This window comes from Numida meleagris, chromosome 3 (genome assembly GCF_002078875.1).
Source record: "Numida meleagris isolate 19003 breed g44 Domestic line chromosome 3, NumMel1.0, whole genome shotgun sequence".
Taxonomy (NCBI): domain Eukaryota; kingdom Metazoa; phylum Chordata; class Aves; order Galliformes; family Numididae; genus Numida; species Numida meleagris.
In genome coordinates, this window is record NC_034411.1 from 42,782,284 (window position 1) to 42,792,501 (window position 10,218).

Genomic DNA, 10,218 nt, shown 5'->3' on the forward strand with positions numbered 1-10,218 from the left:
TGTGTTCTTTTTGGGGCTAGGAGCTCTTGATTTTCTATTTGTTTTGTTTGTAGGCTTTCTGTATTCCCCATTGCTTCTATCTGACTGAGGCAGCGGTTTCCTTCTAGACTAATGATACTTGATGTGGTAAAAGCACTGTTATAGCAGTGGCCTGGTGCTGTTTGCTTTGGGCAGACTGTCAGAGTTCTGTCTGCAGATAGATCCCTCAGAGAAGAACCTGTGCAGCTGAGCCAGCTACAACAGCTCCCATCAGTTCTGCCTTTATTCTTCTGTGTGGGCGAGCTCATGATTTGCCACCTGGGAGCAGAGCAGCTTGCATGAGTTGGAAGCAACTCGGGGGTGAACCCCTCCAGTGCCCTGCTCCTTACCTCTGCGAGGTGCTGCATCCTGAGCCAAACACAGACAGACTCTGCACAAATAGTTTGAATGGCTCTTTTTCACTACTTTGCAGCTGCTGAAAAGCTTATGCTTCTGTTAAATGTTGAAAGAGTTCGTCTGCTTGGATAGGCGTACTGATGGGGAAGTGGGCAGCTGGTGAATTTAGAGTGCTCTATTTAATGTCACTTGGCAACATGCATGACACCCTTTGCCTGTTGATTGAAATGGAATATTCTTCTAGGAGCACCTTAATTTATGGTTATCATTTTATCTTGATGCTGTTTTGGTGGTGTGCATCTATTTTGCCACCTTTCAGCAGATTCTAAATGCAGATGTGCCCAGAAGTGAGCTGGAACTGTCGTCCTCATGCACCTAAAATGCCTGTGTCACCGTCACTGGGTAAAACACTGTTTGGATTTCTGTCACTTGCTGTGTAATCTTCTGTTACATAAACAATACCCTTGCTGACTTCTACACTGGAGAAGTGCTGCTTGCACTCTCCAGATACTTCATTACATATATATCTAGGCAACCTTACCTTCTCTGCTCTCACATTATCTCCTAGGCTACTTAATCTTCTTTCTGTCATGCAAGTCTTTACATATTGATTCCAGGAGGATGGGGGGAGAGAGTTGGTTGGTTAGTTTTTTTCCCTTTTTTTTTTTTCTTGGAATTCCAGAAGTTTGTATGGAAAACATTAGTTCCATTTTTGTCCTCAGAGTAATGTTACTCTCTATGGCTCTATATCTGAAATGGGCATAATGTCAACATACAGCTGAGTAGAAGAGAAGCACCTTGATTTTCTTGTACTTGTGAATGCAGTGACTGATACTAACAGTGAGCTGAGCAAGGGCAGCCTGCTCTACCAGTGAAGGTTAACCAAGACCTGAATTTACCTCCTGGGCTCGATTTCCTCAGTGTGCACTGAAGTTAGGCAGATGCTCACACCTTGGGTTTAGTGCAGCTGATTTTCCACTACAATGATGGGATGCAGACTTGTCTCCTTATAATTAAGTTGGTGTTTCTGCTTCCCTTCCGTGTGGCCTGACTGATGTAGCAAAGCCATTCCTGCTACTACCAGTAGAGTTTAGCAGGTGGAGGCTCGTTCCTAGGGGGGACTCCAAACCGGTTTCCTGACCTCAGGTTGAGGACAGTGTGACTCTCCTTCTCTTCCCTTTCCATCTCCTCATTTTGGCTGCAGCAAGTGTTCAAACTGCTGAAGTTGCTGTGAAGGCATGCTCCAGCCTGGCTTGAGCTGATGGTGTCAGCAGCCCTACCCCTGCCAAAAGCAGGAGATCCTCTGCACAGCGAAATGCTGCACTCAGCAGCATGTCCCTTGAGGCTCTGCCCTACTGTGCTTTGAGCTGCTCCTTAAGGAGTCGTGCAATATATCTGGGGTGAAATGGTCTCCTCTGTGCTCACAACCTGAAAACATGAAGTCACAGGACTTACTGTAGACTTTCACAGCAGGAAAATGTTCTCTACAGTTAATTTGTATTGAATTCGGGCTGAAAGAGCTGAGGCTGTTTATCCTGGAGAAAAGAAGGCTTTGGGAAGACCTGATAGCAACCTGTCAGTATCCAAAGTGGGACTGCAAGAAAGAAGGGGACAGACTTTTTAGCAGGGTCTACTGTGACAGGACAAGGGGGAATGGTTTCCAGCTGAAGGAGGAGAGGTTTAGCTTGGATAAAAGGAAAAATTTTTTTTACAATAAGGATGTTGAGGCACTGGCTTGCCCAGAGATGTGGGGGATACCCTGTCCTTGGAGATATTCAAGATCAGGCTGGATGGGGCTCTGAGCAACCTGATCAAGCTGTAGGTGTCCCTGTTCATTGCAGGGGAGTTGAACTAGATGACCTTTAAGGGTCTCTTCCAACTCTGAAGATTCTATGAATGTGTTGAACTGGTGTTTTTCACTGCGGGTACAATTTCACTGAGGCATATCCCAGCTTGTGTGAGAGCTTGCTGTTTGAGAGATTACTTGACTGAAAGCTTCCAGAAGTCAGCAGCTTTGCCAGAGAAGTCCCTTCATTTGATATTAGGCACTGACAGTATCAGATAAGAGTGTCCTGTGGTTGGCAGCTCAGCTCTGTGAGGTGACACAGAAAGAGAAGATGGTGCAACTGAAAGTGGCCTTAGCTGGCCCATGTCACGACACTTTACAGCTCCTACATTCCCATTCTGCATGGGAATGGAGCTTGATTACCACTGTTGCTCCCTCAGCACTGATCTTGCTGTTCAGTCTAGACCTTCTCATTAAGTACAGATGGGCAAGTCAGAGCATTGCAAAGGTCAGCAATTAAGTAGAGCTGCTCTCTAGCATTCAGCATTTAGTATTTCAGGAGATACAGTGAATATGATTTTAATTTGCAAATGTTCAGCTCTGAGATTTGCAGGCAACAGATGCACACTGCTTTGCTGCTGAATGCCCTATTTTATTTGCCTCCAGTCGTTTTTGTGTGTCTCAGGAATGATAGGGCATCTAATTCAAAATTAAAAAGTAGATTATTTTATTAGCACTAGGGGCACCCCTTATGTTGGAGTGAGCAACATTTCCCCTTGTGCTTGCTTAGCTATGTGTGAGCATTGTTTGTGTTCTGCGTGAGTGGTGGTGAATATCCACCAACACTGAATGTGAAGTAGTTAATGCTGAAACATGAAAAGAGACAGCTTTTGCTGAGGAAATGTAGTCATCTTGTTTTAGTAATGAGCTTAAAGCATTTCAACATCTGCTCTCGGGGAAAAAACAGGAGCGTGGGGGATCTTGTTTGTTTGCCTGCTTTCAGTCAGCATGACTGGATTTTGATGACTTTGGCATAAAAACAAAAAGGCACAGGCAGCTAAGACTTTGCTCCATCGTGGTGATACATGGCTCCTGTGCAGTTCTTAAACTGCACTATTTTCATTAACTTCCAGCATTTTGGCACTGAGAATTTCATCCATCTAATACGGACTTAGTTGGGTGTGAGTTCTGGTGAATTGCATAGATTATAGGGAACTGGGTGTGCGCAGTCTGTTTTTTCCACTTACTGTCCATAGCATAATGACAAACTGTGGTTGGATATTAGGAAAAGTTTATTTTCCAAAAGACTGGTGAGGCACTGGCACAGGCTGCCCAGAGAGGTAGTGGAGTTACTGTCCCCAGAGATGTTTAAGAAACATGTAGGTGTGGCACTGCGGGATGAGGTTAGTTGGGATGGGTTGGTGGTTGAACTCTATGATCTATGATCTCTATGAACATCTAGTGCTATTTTCTAATCTTAATAATTCCATGAAACTGAGACAAACAGAAGGCTGTGTTTACAGGCTTTTTTATACTCATGCCGTGGTGAACGAGAGGCTGTTGAGGGATGCACGCGTGGTGGGCACTGGACAGTGCTAGTCTACTGCAATGACTTAGATGTGTTTGGACATCTGCATTTGCTCTTATGGTTACACTTGTCCATGGTCTGTGTACACATACTCTTCTACACTATGGGGTAGCTGCAGTGTGACTTTAATTGATGTTTTTTCCCTCAGTCCTCTGTGTCCTGCTCCTCCAGTTCGTACCAAGTGATTACTGTCAACTGATGTATTTTGAAGTGTTGTTCAAGTGTGCCTTGGTCTGTCTATGTGGCACTCAAATCTGTGCATAACTCATAGGAAAAAAATATTCTACAGAATAGTAAGCAAGCTAGAATTTGGTTTCTTGGTTGAAATCTGTATGTGCATTTGCTGCACGGTGAACATTTTCCTGCCTCAAGTGTTCCTCATTTTTGGCTGCAGTATGCAGTAGGAATAACTGGAAAGAACCAAAGAAAACCTTTGTGTGCTTCAGGAACCTGAACCAATCTCAGGAGAAGCTGCTGATACAATATGTAGTTCCTTTCTAAGTCCTAGGCACCATTGGGGAGAACTTGAGAACATATTTCATTGTACAGTCTGGTTGCTTTAGAGGTTACTGTAATGATCAATAATTGGACGTCTTGTAGATGAGCACTGTGGGCTTTCGAGGAGAATTCAGGCTGCCTAAAATGGCATGAGACAGGTGGTGTGTTCAAACGGCTGCGGGATCTCCAGCGAAGCATCTGAAAGTGACAGGGGAGTACTGTTCTTTGTCCCCAGCAATCTGTCTTTTTGCTGGTTAACTCCTCCTGGTACTACAATATTAACATTTCAGAGAACTGACCTTTGCTGGGTGCTGGTGCTTGTAGTAGTCCATCCTCTAAGAAATTCACCCCTGTCGCTGTCGTGCAGCTGGGAGGCACTGGTTCTGGAGCTGAAGTTCTGCTGGTGTGGTGCTGGGGCTGAACAGGGCAGGAATTGTCCTGAAGGTTCAACTTTTACTACTGTACCACCAACATCCACCGCTGGTGTCATGGGCCAACATAATGAAATAGAAGGGATTACTTTCAGAGCAACCCTTGTGTTATTTCTCTGTCCCTCTTCTGTTCTGTATATCAAATGGGAAATAGTACTTTCCATTTTCACAAAGCACTGGATGTGTGAAGTACTTGTGTCCAATATCTTGATATAGTTATAGACAATGGTCTTCAGAAATCTACTTCTGATAATGCAAGAGTTGCTGTAACACAATGGGGTATCCCATACACTGCATCTGGCAGCAGCCACAAGGCAGTACTCAGGAGATGGGTAAGAACGGATTAAAAACCACCATCCAGTGGATGGATGGTAGTCCAGGGCTTTGAAACACAGGAGATCAAACACTTTCATGTTCTTGAAACGAGTTAAGCTAATTTTTATGTGATTCTTGACCTACTTACCATATTTTCAATTATTACTTCTGCTACTAAAATGTGACTGTGGTTAACTAAAGTTTCCTTGGGGAGAAAAATAGTTTAAAAACTCATAACTCTTGCCTGTCGTGACTTCTTGCTCTGACCAGATTTGGGTGTCCTTAGAGATAAACTGAACTTCCATTTGCTTGCTTGTATATCTTCTGCCCCCGTGATGTTCCATATATGTCATCTGTTTATTCTGTGGAATTCCGTCCCTTTTCTACCCAGTATCTCCATAAGTGGATCACGGGAACCTGAGGAGGGAAGCATGGATTTTATTTTGCTGCTCTATTCAGATAAAATAATATCAGTCTTGGCTGTCAGTTAGATGCCACTCACTGTTCTGGAGTGACATGACTATTTTTAGCTATTTTTAGTATTGCCAAATACTCAGGAATTTTAGGCTTACGGACACATCAAGGTGCTTTTCTCTATGGATGAAGGTTCCAGCACAATGCTTTTTTCATTAAGAAGAAAAATGGTGATGTTATCAGTGAAGGTGACTCTGTTCTTGCAGAACTTCTCATTAAAAATATTCCATAGATTTTGGTGGGATTACTGTGGTGACAAAATGCAGCAAAACAGAGAAACAAGTGAGCAAGGGACATATTATTTCCTTTTTTTTTCCTATAGCAGAGATTGAAAAATTCTATTTTTCCTTATAGGCTGGATGACTGAGGTTCAATTTGTCCTGCAGTGCTGAAAGAGTTCAGTGGCTGCTCTGGGGTACATGCATTACACTTGAAACATAAGCGTGTTTGCAAAAGGTGTAACATGACCTCATTCAGTTTTCTCTTTGTTTCTACCTCACACAAATTAATACCTTTTATTTTCATTAAAATAAAAAAATTCATTTTAACCAAATTTAATAGGTTAAATATTTAAACATTAAAATGCATGTCTCAAGAGTTATGTCAATCTTACGTAAAAGAGGTAAACATATTAGGTCTGTATGCACCCGATGCAGAACCTGGTGCAGATGTGATGATGGCCATCCTGTTCCCTTCATCTCCCTCACCCAGGACTACCTAGGCACGTCTCAGCTCCTTGCTGCTGCAGGGGCTTTGCTGCTTCTCTCAGCCTGTGATGCCCATGCTTCGTGTCCCTAAGCCAGCGAGCTTTGTGCTCTGAATGGATTGCACTTGGTCTCGTATTCTACTAGAGAATTAGAGGGCTGAGCTCGGGCAGCAGTGCCTGAAAGCACAGATCTCTTTGTGGTCCTAGCTGATGCACCTTCTATGGTCAGTGAGCTGTTGCCTCTCCCCTACAGCCCCACTTGGTGCTGGACTTCGCGGGGCAGCTTGCTGTTGAGCAGAGCTGGAGAGAGGCAGCTCAGAGCCCAGGGAGGGATGCTGCATCTGCTTCGCTATTCCTCTGTACGGTGTTTGTTGGTCGCTAAAGTTTGCTCTGAATTAGTTTGTCACTGCTGCCGTGGAAGTAATCGGTGGCTTTTTTTGAGCATGGAACAGAAGAAAAATGCACTTCGCATTTTTCTTGCGTTGACTGTTTGTTCTGACATGGTTCTTTGAGTGGTGACTCGTTTGCCAGTAATGCCCTTGGGAGAGTGATGATAAAGATGCCAGAAGGAGGTGATGTACCCAAGTTAGCCTCAGTGTGACTGAAATCCAAATCATACCCGCACAAGCCCCGGCCCCTGCGGCTAGCAAGCACGTGGTGCCGGTCGTAGTGGAGTTGGGACAAGCTGCCATGGCTGGGGAAAGGAACAGGCTTCACCACGGGCAGCGTGGTGAGGGAGTAAAGCGTTTATCTTAATGATCACTTGCTTTATCATTAGTTTCCAGATCGGAATAATACCCAGCTCGGTGAACTCCGGCTCTCCTACTGTTAGCTGCGCTCCCTATCGCTACATCCCCGCGCTTTGAATCACCGGCAGGACGATATCGCTCCTTAATTCCCACTTTCCGCTCCTGCCCCGCGGGCTCACCCTGCGCTGCGGGGCGGCCGGGGGGAGGGCACAGCGGGACCGAGCCGCAGCCCCGGCGGTGCCGTTGCTATAGCAGCGCCGCAGCGCAGCCTCGGCCGCAACTTTGGCCGCGGTGCGGGAGCGGAACGGAGCGGCCCCTCCCGCAGCTCCGGGCTGGGCGGCGCGGAGCCATCTTGCCGAGCGGGAGGAGGAGGGTCCCGCGCTGGGTCCCGCTCCGGTGCCTCCTCTCCTCCAGCTGCTCTCGGCGACCGCAGCGTTCTGAATTGAATTTCGTTTCTCCTCCCTTCCTGCGAGGCATCGCCCGGCAGCATGCCGATCGCCCACCTGCTGGAGCTATGGAAAGGGATCGAGGTGGAGCCCATGGAGACGGAGGTGAGCAGCCCGCGGGCTCCGCACCTGTTGCCCCGCGCCCTGAAGCGGCGGCGGAGGGGAGCGCCCCGAGGTGCGGGGGCAGAGTGCCGGGCGCAGAACCGAGCTGGGGCGGGTGGGAGCCCGGCCGGTGCCGTAGGGCTGGGACAGCCGCCTGCTGCCGTGCCGCGCGTGCCGTCAGCTGGCGTCGCAACGGCTTCGTCACCCGCGTTTTGATGCCCGTGTCAAGGAAGGGCATCATCTTTGTGTGATGCAGCGGACGCCGTGGGTTCTGGATGAGTATTTCTGGGGCTGCTGAGTAGTGCGGGATAAACAGTGTGCTCTCAAGTCAGCGGTTTCACCAGGTGATGTAAATAGAGGAGTAACGGTTGTGTGCAGGCTGTGTTTGCTGTGTGCCGCTGAGTTTAATTTCTGCTTAAAGGCTTCCCGGGTTCTGTGACCGTAGTTCTGCGATGGATTTTGGCGGGGATGCGGGGGGCAACGTAGCTCAAACAGACAGGCTGTGGGAAGGCAGAACGCCTCAGAGGAGGAGCCCCAGAACTCTGGGAAAGGTTTTCTACAAAGCGTGGGCTTAAGTACCTGAGAAGCACAGCAGGAGCAATGCTACCGTGCGTTGTTATTCCGGTGCTGCTCGTGCTGGAGCCCTGACGTTCATAACTAGTTTGGAGTTGGAGCTGGAGAGGTTTCTGTTGTGTGGTTCAGTGCTGAGTGCTGCCTCCGGCTCCAGGCTGTGTAAGAAGCCCTGTGTGCTAACCCAGGTTGGGTCTGGGCATCTGCACATCACTCTTGATTTCAAGTAGTCAGTTGGCACCTTGCTCGGTCACCTTCCCAATGAGGAGTCTTCTATCACTATAACCACTGTACAGTTTTTCTGCTGGACATCAAATCTGCTGTTCCCTTGACCACAATATTCACCTCTCTGTTCAGCGTCTGTGCCCAGTGTCTGTCTTTCTTCCCCAGACAGGAGACACTAAGCCATTGCTCAGATGTCTTTCTCTGCATCAAACCCTGGGGAAAAACATCCCCTGATCGCAGATGAAGCTCTCAGCTCTGCACTAAGGCCCAATGACCGATGCCTGAGATGACAGCATCCTTATTTTCTCCCCTTGCTGCCGGAGGAGCATTTAGGCCCTTCTTCCATTTAAAGGGACAAAACTATGTGGATCTCCTTACCAATGGAGCTGACCCTTTACACAGATAGTTAATCACGAATCACGTGGATGGTATTAGTTTTTGTTTGCTTGTTTTTTATCATTTCTTGGTCTAGGGAGTACCATAGTTATGAACTATGTGAGATAATCACTCTTGATAAGATTTCACTTACAAAAAGAACAGAAAGTTATGGACATAAAGTTCTGTGGCTTAGATAAGAACAACAGATAAAGCACCACTCAATCTCCTTGATTTATTGTTACCTTTTAAACACATGAAATCAATAGGAGATATTACAACCCTTTAAGTTGTGCTGTGGGTAGAATTCATGCAGTACCATTTGCTCAAATCTAGTTAAGGTACACGAAATTAATTTAGTATCCCATGGGCTCTTGCCCATGAAAAGCATTCATCGTTTCCATCAGTGATGCCAGTGGCTCCATAGTGGGTTGCTGCAGTCTGAATGCTTGTGGCTGAACTGCGTCTTGGGAGCTGTCATAGGCTCTGAGGCTGTGTGGGATAATGTGTTTTCGTGGCTGTCTGCTAGTTGTTCTTTTTTGTGTAAGCTTTTCACAGTTAGTCGACAAGGAGGGAGACAGCTCCTCTCTCTTAGGCAATATGGGTCTGCTTCTCCTCCTCTCCCTTGATGCCAAAAAGCCTTTTAAAATAGACGTGTGTAAGAGTGCTTGTGCATGACTCAGGTGAATGACTTGCAGATATTAATGATAGCATTTTTAGTAAATCGATCGCATCATAAGGAAGAGTGTGTTGAGGACATATTCTGTATTATGATTATGCAAGGGAAGAATAGGATAAAATCCTGCTGCCTTCATCTTTTGGCTCAGGAGGTCATTAACTTCCTGTTAAGTGAGCAATAACACCAGGATATTTACTGTCTCTGGATTTTCTTTGTGCTTAGGCAGAATTATTGATGGAAGGAGAGTAAGTTACAGCCTTGGGAATGTTTTTTTGGAGGATGGGAGGTTTGCTTAAGCTTTCAGCTTCCTTCTGTCATCTTAGACTAGAGCTCAGCACTCACTAAAATGTTAATATTGATGTGGAAGTTGTATTTAGAAAATATGACCTTAAGTGTGCATACATTCTCCTCTTAGCAAAAGTTACTCTTCCAGGCCTCAAGTTTAGCTTATTCATGAATAATCTTCTTTCATTCTTTATTCAGTTTTTCATCATTTCTCTGACAAACCCAGTTTCAACTGTTCATCAGCCATTTTAGTGCCAGTGTGCTCTTGCGTTCTTCTGTGTGCTCAAAGTAATATATATGTGTGTGTGCATATAAAGTTGTGAACAACTGAATAAGTCACATACATACTCAGCAAATAGTACATGGATTTATCATAGCTTATAAGCTATGAGAGCCATTCTGAAAGTAATGTCACTTATTTTATTATGTTGGCTCATGACATCAGAGGTGGATGTCGGTGGTACAGAAGTAGAGGTTGAACCAATATTCCACTACATTTCATTGCTGTGTGACAGATGGCGGCAGAGGGGAAGTCTGACAAAATGGTGTCTGACATGGAAGTACGGATGAAGCAAAAGTGTGTCATTGAATTCCTTCATGCAGAGAAAATAGCA

The 10,218-nt window shown here is 45.9% G+C and overlaps 1 protein-coding gene across 2 annotated transcripts; it reads right to left on the reverse strand.

Moving 5' to 3' along the window:
• Positions 4,734–7,481, reverse strand: LOC110396588 (basic proline-rich protein-like). 2 transcript variants are annotated; one of them, XR_002437077.1, is made up of 2 exons: positions 6,972–7,046; positions 4,734–5,410 (listed from the first exon to the last, which is right to left on the reverse strand). XR_002437077.1 is itself a non-coding variant. In XM_021392311.1 (2 exons), exons 1-2 carry the CDS (start codon positions 7,461–7,463, stop codon positions 5,401–5,403), a joined length of 372 nt encoding a protein of 123 aa, XP_021247986.1. In that variant the 5' UTR covers positions 7,464–7,481; the 3' UTR covers positions 4,734–5,400. The 2 variants fall into 2 exon arrangements, 1 of the variants encoding a protein (XP_021247986.1); XM_021392311.1 differs by lacking the exon at positions 6,972–7,046 and adding an exon at positions 7,102–7,481.